This window comes from Sturnira hondurensis, unplaced genomic scaffold (assembly GCF_014824575.4).
Source record: "Sturnira hondurensis isolate 20B ecotype Veracruz unplaced genomic scaffold, ASM1482457v3 Scaffold0025168, whole genome shotgun sequence".
Taxonomy (NCBI): domain Eukaryota; kingdom Metazoa; phylum Chordata; class Mammalia; order Chiroptera; family Phyllostomidae; genus Sturnira; species Sturnira hondurensis.
Window position 1 is genome coordinate 102,558 of NW_028097799.1, and position 18,854 is coordinate 121,411.

An 18,854-nucleotide genomic window follows, 5' to 3' on the forward strand; every position below is an offset into this window, starting at 1 on the left:
CAGAAAATTGAACTATACGGAAGTCTGACAACAACTAACCATTCAGCCAGACTCGTAAGAGGGGCGGAGTTAGCGGGGGAGCCGGGTAGGGCAGGAAAGATCGGAGGGACGAACCCAGAAGTGCAGACCTAGGAGTGCAGGCAGCAGGTCACAGATCCCAGGTGTGGGGTGGCAACAGGCAGACCCAGTGAGGGTGCAAGGTGGCTGGCTGACCACGGTCACACATTTGTGTGCAGATAAAGCAGGTGAAGGAGTGAGCAGTGAGACAGACCACGCAGGCTAGTGCCCCAGCTCTGGGAATTAAAGCCTAAAAGCACCAATTGGAAAACTTTCGGGATCAAGGTGCCAGGAGAAGCTCCTAGGCTCACATAGAGTTTGTTGGAGAGACCCACAGGGTCCTGGAGGGTGCACAGGCTCACACACCCAGGAACCAGCACCAGGGGGGCCAGGTTTGCTTGCAGGAAGCAGCAGAAGGGACGGAAATCTAAGAGAACAGAACAAAAGCCATTGCCCCTCTCTGACCCCATCCCCACATACATCATCACAACCCAGCAATTGGGTTGCCCCACCCTGGTGAACACCTAGGGCTCTGCTCCTCATACGTAACAGGCACAAACAGACCAAAACATTATGACTCAAGGCCTTGGCTGGTGTAGCTCAGTGGACTGAGCACAGGCCTGTGAACCAGACAATCTCGGTTCGATTCCCAGGCAGGGCACATTCCTGGGTTGCAGGCCAGTTCTCGGCCGGGGCCAGTTCCCAGCAGGGGATGCACAAGAAGCAACCATACATTGAAAAAAAAAAATTATGGCTCAAGAATTCAAAGCCCCAGAGCCAATAACTCTAAGCGACCAAGAAATAGCCAGCCTATCAGATGCACAGTTCAAAACACATCAGGATACTCACAAAACTGGTTTATTTTAGGCACAAATTAGAGGAACAAATGAAGGCTAAACTAATTGAAATGAAGGGAAATGCACAGGAAAACAATAGTGATGGAAAGGAAACTGGGACTCAAATCAAGGGAGTGGACCAGAAGGAAGAAAAAAATGACCAAACAAAAAAGAATGAAGAAACAACAATTCAAAAAAATGAGGAGAGGCTTAGGAACCTCCAGGACATCTTTAAACATTCCAACATCTGAATTATAGGGGTACCAGAAGGGGAAGAGGAACAGCCACGAGTGGAAAACTTATTTGAACAAATAATAAAGGAGAACTTCCCCAATCTGGCAAAGGAAATAGACTCCAGGAAGTCCAGGAAGCTCAGAGAGTCCCAAAAAGGGTGGACCCAAGGAGGAACACACCAAGGCACATCATAATTACATTAGCCAAGATGAAAATGAAGGAGAGAATCCTAGAAGCAGCAAGAGATAAGGGGACAGTCACCTACAAATCAGACTGTCAGCGGATTTCTCAAAAGAGGTCTTACAGGCAAGAAGGGGCTGGAAAGAAGTATTCCAAGTCATGAAATGCAAGGACCTACATCCAAGATTGCTCTATCCAGCAAAGCTTTTGTTTAGAATGGAAGGGCAGATAAAGTGCTTCTCAGATGAGGTCAGATTCAAGGAGTTCATCATCACCAAGTCCTTGGTATATGAAATGTTAAAGGGACTTATCTAAGAAAAAGAAGATAAAAATATGAACAATGAAAGGACAGCAAACTCACAGTTATTAACAACCACACCTAAAACAAAAGCAAACTAAGAGGACAGGTAGATCAGGAGTGGAATAATAGAAATGGAGATCACATGGAGGATTAGCACCAGGGGAGTGGGAGGAGGAGAAGGGGGCAGAAGGTACAGAGAATAAGCAGCATAGATGGTAGGTAGAAAATAGACAGGCGGCAGGGCAAAAATAGTATGGGAAATACAGAATCTTGTGACACATGGACATAAACTAAAGGGGGGGAAATGGGGGGAGGGGTGTGCAGGGTGGAGGGGAATGAAGGGGGGAATAGGAGAACTGTAATGGCATAATCAATAAAATATACTTAAAATAATATCCGTTGATCTCTTTCTCGAATCAACATTTTAATCCTGTCTATCCTTGGCTATTGTGTCTCCTTAGAATCACCTAGGCTCATATTTACTGAAAAGATTTCAAAAATTCTAGCCTGAATTTTCTGTTGGCCCTGATACAACTACTAAAACAAAGCAAATCTGCTGTCTAGTCACACTCTACATAGTGCATCCACCTTGGGCCAGCTGGTTCTGTGTGGGTACTTGACTTCATGCAGGAAAGATTTCACACACGCCCCCGCCCCAAGTCCTGGTGACTTTTAGAGTACATTTATTAAAGCTGGGGACAGTGAAACAAGGAAGGGCTTAGGATACTGGAAGCAACAGGAGGAGAGCCTCAGCAAGGCTGTCTTGGCTTTCTAGAGCCAAGAGAAGTGAGCCTTGACGGGGCTGCTTCAGTTCACTAAGAAGTTGGAGAAAAGGGGCCCTTGGGTCAGGGTCGGGAGGCTATGGCGGGACGAGGTGCTGCTGCCCTTTGCTCCCTGAGTGCAAGTCTCTGGGGTCCCTGAGTTTAGGAGATGCACATCTGTGAGTGAAGAGGGGAATGGAAAAGGCGCTGGATGCTCCTGGGAAAAGCCTGTGCTGGGTCTTTTGTCTTGAGGCTTTTAAAGGCTGGGGAGTTTAGGGGAGGTCTCAGGGAGGATCTCAATCGAGTATCAGCTTTATGCTGATGTCTGAAAACCAGATTTATTCTCTTACTCTCCTCTCTCCTTGGGTGTGGTTGACAAAGGGCACTAATTGGATTTCTGCTATCTCCCAGAGTAGGGTGATTTAAGGTATTTACCCTCTAGTTTAGGGAAGATAGGATTTACTAGTGGCTGCAAACTGCTTGTTTAATTATGTTTCCTGATTCCACTTGTCCTAGCTGCAGCTATTGCCAGGGGCTCACTGAGATCACCTATTGCTCGTTGGAGAGGATTTAGGAAGTTGTGAAGCTTGAGCCAACCAAGACTAGACATTCTTATGGAAAAGCTGTTCTGTTGAGTGGGCCCATAAATTGGGTGGGGCAGTGTCTCTGGTAATCTCCAAGAGGGGTGTAACAGTGTTAGCCAAATTGACGGATTTCCAGATAGGTCACCAGCCTGCTGGTCCCGAGGGTAGGGCCCAGAAGAGACAATGGCCTTTGCTAGCCTCGATGCCAGCCGCCTCCTGTTCTCCCCATATGCCACTCTGGTGCCTCTCAAGCCACCATCCTGGCGCTGCAGTCCAGAGGTGGTGAGTCCAAGTAAGTGGTTCTACGTTGGCTCTGTAAGAGGAAGTACTTGAGGCTTCAGAAGTTTCGTCCACGGATTCAATACAACTACTGTTTTCTGCAGCCAGAAGTTGTGGGGACTTATCTTTATGGCACTGGGACCCTGGGCAGGGGAACGTGATGTGGGGCTGGGACTCCTCACTCCTGAGATATCCCTCCCTCCTGAATGTTTATCCACCACAGTGGGTGAAGGATCAGCCTGTTCTGTGTCTGTGCCCCTTCTACCAGTGTAGATGAGCAAATATTTCCCTAGTGTCTGACTTCCATTTAACTCGATTTCTGACAGTTTTGAGCGATGGTTGTTCTGTGTAGTTCAGTTGTAATTTTGATGTGGTTGTGCAGAGAGATAAGCCCTGTCTGCCTATGCCACCATCTTGACCAGAAGTCCAAATAATTTTTAAACCAATGCTCTGCACACCCTCAGTGACGTATATTCCAAGATTATTAAAAAAAAAACAAAAACAAAACGGAACACACATTTTGCACTTAGTAACTTTATTGTTGGTAGTGATTTTCATGTAGTAATTCTGAAATAATTTTACATCTTATAGAATCAACCAAATTTTAAATATGGATGTTGTTCAAAACCAAAGTTCTCACCATCAGAGAAGGAAGATACAGGGAGGGAACAGGGATACAGTGAGGATGACAGAGGAGTGTTGGATTTGAAATGAAAGCCCCTGAAGGAACTCATGAGGTGGAAACAATGCATTTTCTGGCTCTGTTCTGAACCTGAAATGGCCCAGAAACAGTGACACCCTAGTAGCACCCAGCTCTTGCTTTCCAAATACCACCCCCCCCAAAGAAAGTCGGGTTTTTCTGGAAGAAAATAGCCAATTACCAGCCTGGGGCAGGAAAAGTGTATGATAAATGTAGAGTATCTTGCTAGAGCAAAAAGCAAGAAAATGATCAAAGACTGATAGGCACAGGTCAAAATAACCCATGAATAAGCTTAAAGGTGTTCTTGCTGACCGGATTTGGAACAATTGCAGTAATTTAAATAGAATGTTTAAAAACAATCGATGAACCCACATTGATGGGTAGAGGAAGGAATAAATGTGCTTCTTTGTAAAGACTGCTAGCTAATAATGTAGATGAAATGCTAGATTTAGAAAGTGCCAATTTGCAGCAACCAATGTAATAAAATAATGCACTCTGGCAAGGGTTAATCAATGAACACTAAAACCACTGAGTGAACAGGATAGGCAAATGGTTTCCCAGTATCTCCTCCCAGATTATTTCTGAAAACAGAAAGATCTGACAGAAATCAAGTAATAAACTTATACTGGCAATAATATGACAGTGACATTATGTGCCTCCTGATCAGATGTGAAGCAACAAATGGGACATACCACATGCCCTTATGGTGTCTCCTGCCAAACTGTTTAATCCGAAGGCACTCATGAAGCACCATCAGAGAAAACAGAATTCCACAAGCTTAACTGGCTTGCTTTTTCCAAGTGTAAATTTCACGTAAGATTTTTTAAAAGGTGGAAGAACTGCTCTAGAGTAAAGGAGACTACAGATACATGGCAACTCAATGCTATAGCTTTGAATCCCGGATTTAAAAAGAAAAAGAAAAAGAAAAGCTTTTAAAGAACAAGTGATGTTATAGTGGATCGTAATACATAAAATACATTAAACCAGCAATTTTCAAGCAGTGTTTGTAAACATGCATTGCTTGAGTATTTAGTTACAGGCATTATCTTCTTTTCCCTTAGATTGTCAAATTAAAAAATATGACAGCAGCCAACACAACAGTAACTGTCCAGTGTAAGTGAAACAAAACCATACTTTTTAAAAATCAGATCAGCAAAAAATATGTTTTCTGGGAATTCTGCAGAATTTTAGTAATTAGTTTGTGTGCCACGAGATGAAAAAGGTTGAAAAGAAATCATTGTACCAGACAATTCCATGTTAAATTCCTTGGGTGTGACAACTGTGTTGTAATTATGTAGGACATGTGCTTCTGTTTTAAGAAAGACATGTTGTAAGAGCAACGGGTAAAGTATGACACCACTTCTTTTAAGTGAAAAGTGTGCTTACAGAGAGAGATTATGGCAAAACAACAACTGATCAATACAAGAAAAGAATATATGATTATTTCATGGTAATATACTTTCAACTTTTCTGTAAACTTAAAATGTTCAAAATAAAAAACTGGAAGAAAAAATAGCTGAGTGACACCATGAGGGTACAAGCGGTGGCAAAGTGAAGCACCCTGCTCTCAGGTTTAACCAAACCCAGTGGAAAACCAGAAGTGATTGTAGAACAAATTAAGGAATCAAATTAAGATGGTAAACAAATTCCTAAATCTCCTCTTCCTATTAACTTAGACAAGTGGATGGCAAGGGGTATAAAGGTATTGGTAAATGGGCTCCAATAAACCTTAATCCATTTTATCACAAAAACATAAAATGAATTAAAAGCCTAAAATGCTTCCCTTCTAAAGGGGCACCGAGGACTGGCAGGAAAAAGAATATTTTAAAAGTTAATACAATAATAAATAAAGTTACCACATTGGCTCACTTTGAGAAGTTGGCAGAATGATGAAACTAGATGTTTTCTTATCTAAATCTAATAAACACCCACAGTTATATATAGACAATTAGAATAGGGCCCATATTGTTTTAAATCTCCCAAACTGAGAAAAGCATCATCACCAGTCAGGTGTTTTAATAACAAAAACAACAACAAAACTATCCCACCAAGACTTTTCTCCTGGTGCTGCTTCTTTTTTAAAAAGACATTATTTATTTATTTTTTCAGAGAGAAGGGAAGGGAGAAAGAGAGGGAGATGTTGATGTGCTACAGGTACACTGATCAGTTGTCTCTTGTACACCCCCAAGTGGGGACCTGGCCCACAACCCAGGCATGGGCCCTGGACTGGGAATCAAACCAGCAACCTTCTGGTTCGCAGCCCGGCTCTCAATACACTGAGCTACACCAGCCAGGGCCTGGAGCTTCTCATGTAATGACAGACAACGAACCAGCCCACACTTAATTCCACTATCAGCACATAAAATCCTCCCCTAAATTGCAGCATTCTCTGTCTTAATACCTTTTTGTAAAACAAGATTTTATCTATTTATTCTTAGAGAGAGAGAAAGGGAGGGATAAAGAGAGAGAAACATCAAATGTGTGGTTGCCTCTTACATGCCCCCACTGGGGAACCTGGCCTGCAACCCAGGCACGTGCCCTGACTGGGAATTGAACTGGCAAGCGCACTCAGTCCACTGAACTATACCGGCCACTGTCTTAATAGCTCTTTAAAAACATAGGTTGCATCTCAAATGCTGTTGGTAGACTCTGCTGAACCAAACACAGTGCTGGAATTTTTACTGGCCAATAAACTTGAAAAAGTGTTTTTATTCAAACAGTCATGAGTGTTAGATTATGAAATGAGCCACCCCATTCCCACCATTTCCCTCTGAAATGCCAAACAAATGCAGCAAAGTTAATGACCACATGGCAGGATAGTCACTCAAACTTTTTAATCTCCCTTTACACATTATATTAATATTCATATTGCAAGGCATTCCATTCACAAATATTACAGTTTGATAAAAAACTTCACACATATATCCCCGAAAATCGATACCAGATTCGGTCACTTGACTAAACATTAAAATAATAAAATGAAAACATTATCATAATTCTTTTAAAGCAGTAAGGTCTGAGGCACTCTGGGAAAGATGTTTTCGTACAAGTATAACATGTCAGTGGTATCAAGTTACCTTACAATAAAGTCACCTGAATCCCGTAATCAAGTACACTCCAAGGACAATGACTGATCTGATATGCCTTCACAGGATGCAGTGGCATTTGGACTGAACTACGGAAAGGAACACAGATACTGGGCAGCTGAGGTCATCTCTAACGAGGCTCCCAGCGATGTAAAGGTGAAGTGTGTTTTCAGCACTCCAAGGACGGCTGTATCCCAATGCAAGGAAACAGTCCAAGCTTCAAAGAGTTTTCTTTCTCATCACAACCAGGTTTACTAAATGTTAGAATCTAACATCTCACCTGACTTACTCTGCTCACTGCTGGAGAAATTTCAGAACTGGCTTTCCCGATCAACTTGCACAGTGCAACCTCCCCCCTTCTCTGAACGTCTCCAAGGTGTGCCCTTGAAATAAAATAGACAGTGGAAGAAAGGGAACTTCGTTCCCCCCATTTCGACCAAACAGAGGTCTGAAATAGCAATATATTACAAAATCTTCATACTCTGCAAAGCCACTACCATTTGGTGCATGGCTATTTTTGCCATAAACTAGATTTCAAAAAATCTAATAACCTTTTTCCAGAGTGAATTTTGCCACATCCACTCACTGACACAGAGTCTGAGTGCTTCCTTCCACAGAACTACACAGGTAAGTAATTAGCACGGGAGAGGCCAATTCCCAGTTAAGAATTAAGTCACTGCAAACTGTGGGTCCATTTATGACAGCTCATGACCCTGGTGGAGCAGAATCCACACAAACCCCAGGTCATATAGTGTTCAGTAATTACATATATGAATTTAAAATGTACAGATATATATTTCCTATATAGTAAAAAAAATCTGAAGCAACGTCTGTTGCTGAAGTTTCAAGGATTCTCACCTTCCACATTCATCTATCTGGAAAGCAGCGAGCGGCTCCTGGTGGCCCGGTTGTGGCAGTGATAAAAGCAACTAGAAGCAGGTTTAAGCAAAAGTGCTCAAAGGGCAAATGAGAACACAGGGGTGCAGAGATTTGGGGAGGGCGGACAGGGGAACACTGAAAGGAGTTGAAAAATGTTTCTTTTATTCTTCTTGGCTTTTCCAGACCCAAGACAAGTTCTTGAGGACACATGTCAAACGCCGTAGTACTTCCTTATCTATAGTCAAAACAAAACAAGTAAAAAATTTCCTCTTCCATTCTGTACTCTCAATAAAAAGCACAGTACAGCCAGAAGGTATTACTGAGATGTGCCAACTTGGGAGAAATTAAAACTGGGACATGAAGTGAGGCCGCTCGCTGTCCAGCCGCCGGGTCAGGATTTCACAGCCAGTGTCCGTGACCAGCAGGGTGTGCTCAAACTGAGCAGACCGCTTCCCGTCTCTCGTCACCGCGGTCCAACCGTCTGGCCAGGTTTCATCTTGCCATCCACCTTAAACAAACAGAAACAATTTCTTAATTCCATCACTCAGTTTTCTAAATAAGCTCTAGGTAAGTGTATCTGTGCATCCTATGTTACTAGATATCACAGAAAGCCAATTAGAAAATTCATTATTAAGATTTCTGGCCCTGGCTGGCGTAGCTCAGTGGATTGAGTGCAGGCCTGCGAACCAGACGATCGCGGTTCGATTCCCAGTCAGGGCACATGCCAGGGTTGCAGGTCGGTTCCCTGCAGGCCAACTCCCAGCAGGGGACGCACAAAAGGCAACCATACATTGATGTTTCTCTCCCTCTCTCCTTCCCCTCTAAAGATAAATAAACAAATAAAATATTTTTAAAAAAAAGATTTCTATTTACACTTAAACTAAGTTTTAGCTAAAGCCTTTGATGATACTTAAAATTTACATCAGGTGTGTTTTAACTTGACATGTTTTATACTTCCCAAATATCAAATCAAGATGATATTTCCAAAATAAAAGTACTGGGTTTGGGTTTTAGAAAGTATATTAACACCACTCATCACAGACGTACAAGGGAAAAATGAATGAATGAATGAATGAATTTAGCTCTTTCCCGGTGTAACTCTGGCATCTGACTAAACTATAACCAGTATTAATGTAGATTATCTCACTTTATGCTTATTACCACAGCCTTGGGGAGTTGGCAAGATACAAACTGTAATTTCCATTTTACAGAAAAAAAGGCAACCTCTCAAAATGATCTCCATTGCTCCCTTCCTCCACAGGAGTGTGGGCTGGATTCAGAGACTCACTTCTGAGGAAGAGAATCTGGTAGAAGCGACAGGGTGTTTCTCCCAAGATTAAATTATAAAAAAAGACTAGAAGGATCCAAAGAGAGGAATATCCTTTCCTACCCGGCCCTGGACACACTACCTACTACTACTGCCTCATGCGGCACCCCCTGCCCCCAACAAAGAACTGGCAGAAAAAGGTGAAGGCTTCGTGAAGCAAACCCGCGTCGTCACCCTGACCCCTCAGTGAGGAGCACCAATCATGACTCTGAGTCTGCCATTAGTGCCACATGCCTATCACAGGGAAAAACCACAGTGAGGCCATAAAACTGCCAGCCCTAAGTGTGTGCGTGTGCTGTGCTTTCTCCCCAACAGCTGCATGACGCCACTGAGGACACTAGTGCAGACCCTGAAGAAGCAGAACACAGCTCAGGGCATTGGAGTCCAACAAAATCCGCCATGTAACTTGCTAAATGACTATAGGTAAGTTTCGTAACCTCTTAAAGAATCAGTTTACTCCTCTGTAAAATGGGAACAGCACTTACCTCCTAACTTGTGGGCAATTAAAGCATTTGACTTTGTCTGCCTCAAAGTAAGTGGGTCTACTTTACTCCTCTCCACCCCCCAATCTATCCCACATGTCAAGCACGAATTTCTACACAGGCTCGATGGAGGTGTCTAATGATTACAATGCAGGTCCTGGCTGGAAAGCTCAGTTGTTAGTGTGTCACCCTGATAAGCTAAGGGTGCCAGTTTGATCCCTGGTCAGGGTGCACACAAGGAGCAATCCATGAGTGCACAGATAGGTAGAACAACAAACTGCTATTTCTTTCCCTCTCTCTCAAGTCAATCAATTAAAAAAATAAAAATTATTTATGACAATGCACCCTTTGCTAGGATCTTTATGAAATGGGACCAGGATTTAAGTACTTTGGCCTCTACTGACAGCAGCAGAGAGCAGTGCTTTTCTGTCAACCCTTCCAATGATTAGTTCTCTACATGGTGCTAAATGCAGTTTGCAACAGGACAGGGAGCGGAAGTGAAGCAAAAACTAAACAGAGCAGAATACTAATTTGTGCATTAGTAACAAAAAATAAATACAAATTCAATTAAAGAACACACAGCATCCTTTGTTCTCACCTTCACAAATCATTGGCTCAATTGTAAATACATGGCCCGCCTTCATCACTCCAACTGCTTTATTTTCTGAAATTAAAGAAATAAAAAAAAAGAATCTCAAAACATAGTATAGTTTTGAAAAGCTCACTGGAAAGAATATATAACTACATTCCCCTCAGTCATTTCTTAATTACTTCTCCTCTCCTGGTCCACCTTTGTATAAAGTAGATCGTTCAACAAATGATAAACACCTGCTTTGAAACAGATACTGTCCTAGGTGTAGTTCATTCTGCCTATGTTTTCTCTAGGAAAATACACAGATATCCATAGTCTGAATTTTTGATGTGATTATCGCTCTTATAAAAGGAAAATTCCACAAACTTATGTTAAAGTAGGATTAGAATTGCAATCATAGACCCGAAGTCCCATTACTCACACACTCAGGTGTAACTGTCTAAGGGTGTGTGGCTGCACAGCGGGGGTTGGGCACAGCCCACGGAAACAACTGCATGATTTCTCCAAGTTTTATGGGTTGTCTTCTTTCTCATAACCTTAAAGGGGAACAAAGTCTCTGAACACTAACCTACCTATTTTTAATGTTGACATGACTATTCCTTTTTATTTGAAATCAGAAATTCCATTTCTTCCCTCCAAATACTGTTTTAGCTTTCTGTCCAAGTTCGCTAATAAGAGTATTTTTCAGGACCATCATGAGAAACACAACTATGAATTAAAGTATCCAGATCTGCCACCTGCCCCCCAACAAAAGGCCAAAATTAAAAATAGGGATAGGCTTTTTTAGATAATCTCAGACAAAAAGGAATAACCTATTTCAAATTAAATTAAACTTCAAATTAAAAAAACAATTGAGGGACTTCTGGCAAAGACAGAATCATAGGTAGATACACTTTGCCTCCTCTCACAACCAAAAGAAGGACGACAACAACAAATTTAAAAACAAAAAACAACCAGAACTGCCAGAAAATTGAACTGTATGGAAGTCCGACAACCAAGGAGTTAAAGGAGCAACACTCATCCAGACCGGTAGGAGGGGTGGAGGTGGGCAGCTGGGATGGAGAGGACTCGCGGCAAGGGGGTCCCACATTTGTATGAGGCTAAACCAGGAGGGAAAACTGGGGACCAGGACAGACTGCGCAACCCAGGGTTCTGGTATGGGGAAATAAAGACTCAAAATTTCTGACTAAAAAAATCAATAGGGCATGAGGCAGCAGGAGAAACTCCCAGCTTCACAGGCGAGTTCTTTGGAGAGACCCCCAGGGTGCTAGAACCGACACAAACCCACTCACCTGGGAATCAGCACCAGAAGGCCCCAATTTGCTTGTGGGGAGCAGGGGAAGTGACTGAAAGCTGGCTGAGAGCTGAACAAGCGGCACAGTTCCCTCTCAGACCCCTGCCCGGAACACAGCACCAAAATGCATCCATGTCAGCTGCCCCTCCCTGGCAAATACCTAAGGCTCCACCCCTTACTACATAACAGGCGTGCTAGGACAAAGAAATATGGTACAAACGAAAGAACATATCAAAGCTCCATAAAAAACTACAACTAAGTGATTAAGAGATAGCCAAACTCTCAAATGCAGAGTTCAAAACACTGATAACCAGGATGCTCACAGAAATGGCTGAGTATGGTCACAAAATAGAAGAAAAAGTGAAGGCTATGAAAAATGAAATAAAAGGACCCAACAGTGAAGGGAAGGAAACCAGGATTCAAATCAACAGTTTGGAGTAGAAGGAAGAAATAAGCATTCAACTGGGACAGAATGAAGAAATGAGAGTTAAAAAAAATGAGGAGAGGCTTAGGAACCTCTGGGACAACTTTAAACATTTCAATACCCAACTCATAGGGGTGCCAGATGGAGAAGAAGAGCAAGAAATTGAAAACTTATTTGAAAAAATAATGAAGGAGAACTTCCCCAGTCTGGCAAAGAAAATAGACTTCCAGGAAGTCCAGGAAGCTCAGAGTCCCAAAGAAGTTGGACCCAAGGAAGCACACACGAAGGCACATATAATATTACCCAAGATTAAAGATAAAGAGAGAATCTTAAAAGCAGTGAGAGAAAAGGAGACAGTTACCTGCAAAGGAATTCCCATAGACTGTCAGCTGATTTCTTAAAAGAAACCTTGCAGGCAAGAAGGGGTTGGAAAGAAGTATTCAAAGTCCTGAAAGGCAAGGACCTACAACCAAGATTACTCTGTCCAGCAAAGCTATCATTTAGAATAGAAGGGCAGGTAAAGTGCTTCCCAGATAAGGTCAAGTTCAAGGAATTCATCATCACCAAGCCCTTATTATATGAAATGTTAAAGGGATTTATCTAAGAAAAAGAAGATAAAAAGTAAAATGGCAACAAACTCAAAACTATCAACAACCTAACCCTAAAAAACAAAAACATAAGCACAAATAAAAATGAACTAAGCAAACAACTAGAACAAGAGGAAATTCACAGAAATACAGATCACATGGAGGGATATCAATGGGGAGGGGGAGAGGGGAAAATGGGGGAAAAGGTACAGGGAATAAGCAGCATAAATGGTAGGTACAAAATAGATAGGGGGAGGTTAAACACAGTACAGGAAATGGAGAAGCCAAAGAACTTATATGTATGGCCCATGGACATGAACTCAGGTGGGGGAATAATGGGGGATGGGGAAGTACAGGGTGGTAGGGAAGAAAGAGGAGAAAAAAATGGTACAACTCTAATAGCATAATCAATAAAATATATTAATTAAAAATACATTAAAATGATATAATCAGAAAACAACATTGTTTTCACTTGGCAAAAAATTAAAAGTTAAAAAGTAAAACAAACAAACAAACAAAAAATAGAGGTAACAGCCCCAATAAATGAAAGCCTGCATTTGCTTGTCCTGACCAGCAGATGGCAAAGCAGGGCTTTCAGGGTTTTTTGGGGTGGTGGTTGGTCTTCATGACGGTGAGTTTGGTAATCAGTAACATGTGTCCACTGTGGCTGAATTTAATAAACACCACACTTTCTAGTGTGGTCTAGCCTCACCCACATCTTTCTTTGTGAATAGCTATTATGTCGCTTTCTACTACCTTACGTATTGCCAAAATCTGAGGAGCAAACATAATCTTGACATTTTATTTCTAATCAACTTTCTCTTCTAATGACATGCAGTTAATTGCAACATACACATAATTGGTAGTAATCCCTTGAGTCTATCAAAAAGAAAACATGCATGTCAGTATGGCGTCACGGAAGGAGCCGAGCTGTCAGCTATAGCAGCACTGGCTGCGTGTAGCTGCTGGGCACTTGAAACGTGACTAGTCAGAGAGGGATATGCTGTAAGTAGCAAAACTAATGCCAACCTCAAACACAAAAAGCATATAATATATGTCAATAACGGTTACATTCATAAAATGTTGAAATGGTAGTATTTTGAATGTGATAGAGTAAATAAAATACACTATTAATTTCACCTATTTCTTTTTACTCTTTGAATATGACCACTGGAAATTTCTAAATTACATACATGCCTCATCAATTCTATTGGGCAGCACTGATACAGAGATCCTGAGACCCGCCCTATTTCCGCCACTGGTTCACTACTCTAGGAGAGGCAGAACTCCCACTCACCTTGACTCACGGTTTCAGTTTCTCAATGTAGCTCACTCAACCAATACACATTACCTGAGTAACTACACTACTGCAGACACCAAGTTAATCACTTCTTGAAGAATTTACACCTGCTCTATCATCTACCTCACAGAATTACCATAATATGCATCCTCAATGTAGGGTATTATCATCATGACTTCCCAAACATTAATAACTGAAAGAAGCAAACAAACTCTCATCTAATAAGGACGTCTGGGACATAGAATGGGGTGGAGGAGGTTAGATGACAATTTCCTGGTTCCACCCCCAGCTAATTAGGAATATGGCGTCACAAACCAATGCAGAGATCGTGTACATTCCAAAAGGCCTCTGCTCCACAAAAGGCCTCTGCTTCCCCTAACACTTCCCTAAAGTGATCACAACATATTCCAATTTATATGAACCAGGTGACTTTACATAAACATACCAAATGTATGAAATAAAGCAAACCTAACTCACCCTTGGCTTCTTTTTAAAACAAGTGGCATCTCTTGTACCTCAGTGGCACCCTATTTTGCTGACCCCAACATCTCTGACACATCTCCTCCTCTCACAAATTCTATCTTTTCCGGTCTCTCTTTATATAATCCACACTTAAAAGTAAGGGCACTTTTTTCAAGCCTCTCCACCCCCCTGCACACACTCTTTTTATCGATGCAAAGGCAAGGAATGCTACTATAATCACAAAATCTACTTCCATTCTGTCTAACAGAATGCACATTAGATGATTTACAAGGTTTACCAGGAAGGAATGAAGTCAACTAATTTTCTGTTACTAGCCTTGTTTTCAAGCACAATTCACAGCTTTAATAAAAACAAACAAACAAACAAAGAACTACAAGGTCTGCTAATAAATGCTTACTGATCTATATCAAATGCTGCACACCAAACAACTTCTTCATCTCCTCCTGTTATTTCTCACTCATTTCCCTTCCTCTTCAAAACTATCAATGTCTAGGACTTGAGCAACTCACTGCACCATGCATGGGCCAACCAGTGGCATCGGTCCCCATCTCCAATACATTCTAGATACCAGTGCCGGATCTGTCTGTCCAAAACAACACCTTCACCTTGCCATTCCTCTGCCCAAAAATGTTTCTGAAAACTCCCACAAATAAAGTCAAATATCCTCAGGCTGGCAGTGTTTATTCCTAGCTCTTAACACACTGAATACTAAGACAAGCTTATATTGTCTCTGTTCAGTCTCAACATGCTTCCCCTCCACCTGGAATGCTCTTGCTCATCTTCTCCGTCAAACCAAATCTCAGCCATTCTTTATTTCTTCCAGGGGACCCAGCACCAAATGCTTCATTCTTTCCAAGGCAGCACAAAGTACAGGAGAAGACTGACTCTAGAAAGCCAGACAGAAGCCAGGTACAAATCCTGGCTCTGGCATATATTTACCAGTTTATGTGAAGTGAGTAAATAAATTACTTCTCTCAGCACAGAATATGCTTTTTGAAACAGGGCTAAAAAATTAGGCAAAGAGTTGCAATGATCAAATCAGATAAGGCAGAAATTCTCAACCTTTTTCATCTCATGGCACACATAAACTCATTACTAAAATTCTGTCACACACAAAAAAACAGTTTTTGCTGTTCATGCAAAAAGTAGATATAATTTTGATTCATTTACAAGAAAAAAAATAATAGTAGTAATCACCTACCATTTTTGCTCCAAAGAGAGTTTTTAAAAAATTGGGTGCTTATACTTGTGTGTAAAGATTTCTGATTCTAAGAATTAAACAATCAGACAGAACTTTATCATGCAACACGATCAATAAGATGCAACTCAGTAATATGACCTATATATTTATCATTTACAACAGAACATTCACACCAGACAACTATTGTATTGACTGTTGACAGTTTTTTATTTGCCAATCTAAGGGAAAAGAGGTCAGTGCCTCTAACTAGATAGTCAGGTATTGCATGTTTTAAAAATTCTTGAAGCACACCAGTTGAAAATCACTGATAATATACATCATCATCATCACTATTCTCTAAGTTATTATTAAGTGCTTTCTATGTTAAAATATCTGACTTACTCCTAATTCACAACTCTAGGGTAGGTGCCAGCCATTCCCTACTACCACTGTACAGATGAGAAAACTTAAGTACAAGGAGATATACGAAAGTGTCTATATTGCAGTGGCTCATAAATGTAATTGTTAAATTCCTTCTCAGGTGACTTACTGTGAACAGCTTTCATTTCTAGCACTAAATAACAACTTATTCTTGTATGTCTTATATCTCCAAGAAAAAGGGCTTCTGGAAGACGCTAACTGTCCTACACTTCCTTTGTCACTATGAGACAGCACTCAACTTGAGGAAAGGCAGAGGCACTCTGTGGATTGTGCTCTATTTACACCAACGAATAATATGTATCTGATGTACACTAAAAACTCAAGTCAAACCAAGATAAACCAATTTCACTTAAGGAATCAGAATAGCTATGTAGCAGAGACTGTTGGCTATTCACCAGAACTAGTTTACTTTTCTTCCAGAGTACTCAGCTAACATTCCCAACCTTCCTTGCAGTTAATATAGCCATGTGACTAAATTCCTGCCAATGGAAAGTAAATGTAAGTCATTATCCCAATTCCAGGCTGACTCACTAAAACCTCCCAAGACCCCTCCATGCTTCCCCGCTCCCTCCCCAGTACCTATAAATTAGGAGGGCAACTCTCAAAGTGATCTTGAAAGCTACAGATTGAAAATGACAGAGCCTAAGTCACAGAATAACTGCCCCAGCCCCACAGTGACCAAATACACATGCTTTGAACTGTTTTGGGAACAACATGAATGTATGAACACCTACTGTGTGAGGCCTGGTTGAATAGTTGAAAACATTAGTTAGCAAATACCAGATGTTTGGAGAGTACTTACTGGCATAGTGGGGTACGTTGGGGGCCGTATGAAAAAGTTTATGAATTCCATGCCCACAGTAGCTTCGAACAACTGAAAAGCCATTTGCTTGGGCATGTTTCTGAATAATGTTTCCCAGTTCTCTGTATCGAACACCAGGTTTCACTAAAAGGGAAAGAGAAGACTTATGAAACAGTAACAATAACAAACAGGTACAATATAATTACTTATCCATGTGCCAGGAACCCTCCTGAGTGCTTCAGAGGCGCACGTGCTGAAACCTTCAGACGAGGAAACCCAGGCACAGAGAGGCTCTTCCGGCAGTACCTGGCAAAGCTGCAGTTCGGACCAGCAGCACCTCTACTTCCTGACGCGTAAAAGGATCACTGCATATAGGAAATAGGGGGAGGCATCTTTTGCTTTCGGAATAAATGAGAGAATGGAAAAAACACTTCTCTTCCTCTCTTCGCTAAGGTCAAGTGTGCTATTCTATTGAAGTGAACAGAAGAGATTAAGAGAGGAAAGAGCAACAGGAGAAAAAGGAATGTCCACAAAGTAACCTGACTTTTCCTGAGTTTCAGTCTCTTATCAACTCCTCAAAGAATTTCATCCTTGGGGCTTCTTTTTCCCCATAAGAGTGGTTCTCAAATTACTCATAGTTGCCTCTAGGGGTAGGGTACAGAAAGATACTTCTCACTAACACACACTTCCTACTTCATTTAATTTTTATGACTTACTTCTGTTTCAATAATAACCAAAACAACTTAAGTCGTTCTAGTTGCTGTTACAGCTCTCCTAGCATCGAGACCCCTGGGAAATGCAGCCATGGTTCTGGGGTACTCCCACTCCCTAGTCCCGTACTGAACCTCATTTCCAATCTGAGGTTCAGGTACAACATTATCTTCTCCAGCCAATCAAATTTCTGGGCAAGTAGGCCTGGCTGGTGTAGCTCAGTGGATTGAGCATAGGCCTGCGAACCACACAATCGCGGTTCGATTCCCAGTCAGGCCACATGCCTGGGCTGCAGGCCAGTTCCTATCAGGGGACTCACAAGAAGCAACCATACATTGATATCTCTCTCCTTCTCTCCTTCCCTTCCTCTCTAAAGACAAATAAATAAAATCTTTAAAAAAAAAATTTCTGGGCAAGTAGCTCAAGAATTCATGTTAATTAACATTTACTTGCTCTTAACCAGATGTTCCAAGTTGACATTTTTGAGGGGGAGAAAAGTTAATGATTTTGAGGAACTGTGCTGACTTTCTTAAGATTTTCTTGCACTCCAATTCAAGCCTTCCTATCAGTCCCAGACAATGGGAAGAAAAGCAAAATTTTAACCCATGCTCCACACAGTATGAAGAACGTCCCCGTTCATCAATAATGAGGGACAATGAAAGGGAATGAATATTTCTCCCGAACTCTCAAAGTAGAGACAGTTCAAAGGTGCAGAGTCGTATCTGGAGATATTTTTGGCTGCCACAACCAGGAGTGGTGGTGCACATGGCACAGAGCAGGTACAGGCTAGGGATGCTACTAGGGAACCTTCAATGTTCAGAACCCTAAAACAAAGAATTATCAAATTAAAAATGCCACTAATGTGTAGGCTGAGAAACCCCATTCCAGAAGGCTAATTTCAACACCTGGCCAAGCTCTCCAATGCTCTGTACCTTGGTGAGCAGCCAAATGAGTGAAAAATAGGGCAGGAATGATTCATAAAAAGTATTTAGTGCCTTCCAGAGATTAAGCAACTTTTGTTCTTTTCTGGCTATGTTATAATGAGTTTGATATCTGGAAGTTTCTTGGCAAGTTTCTTCCCTATGTCTCTGTAAAGTATTTCAACTATCTGGTTATTTCAATCAACTCAGAGAGAAGCAAAAATGAATATAAACTTTGAACACATTATCTGTTACAAACACCAACAATTAATGAAAACTAAAGTTTCCACAAATGAGAAACTAAACACTAAAGTTCTCACCTCACAATACCACCAGGAATATTACAGTATTATAGTAACAGTGAATATATAAAAAGAAATCTCACACACAATGATACACAAAAATATCACATGC

General features: G+C 41.4%; 1 protein-coding gene across 1 annotated transcript in view; it reads right to left on the minus strand.

Annotated features, from left to right (window-relative positions):
- Positions 1–6,743: 6,743 nt before the first annotated feature.
- The window catches only part of METAP1 (methionyl aminopeptidase 1), an 81,180-nt gene continuing 69,069 nt past the window's right edge, over positions 6,744–18,854 (minus strand). The window contains exons 9-11 of the mRNA XM_037039124.1: positions 16,810–16,953; positions 10,305–10,370; positions 6,744–8,405 (exon numbers count right to left, since the gene is read on the minus strand). Coding sequence (XP_036895019.1) covers positions 8,242–8,405; positions 10,305–10,370; positions 16,810–16,953 — 374 coding nt within the window. The 3' untranslated portion in view covers positions 6,744–8,241. The remainder of the gene's footprint in view (positions 8,406–10,304; positions 10,371–16,809; positions 16,954–18,854) is intronic.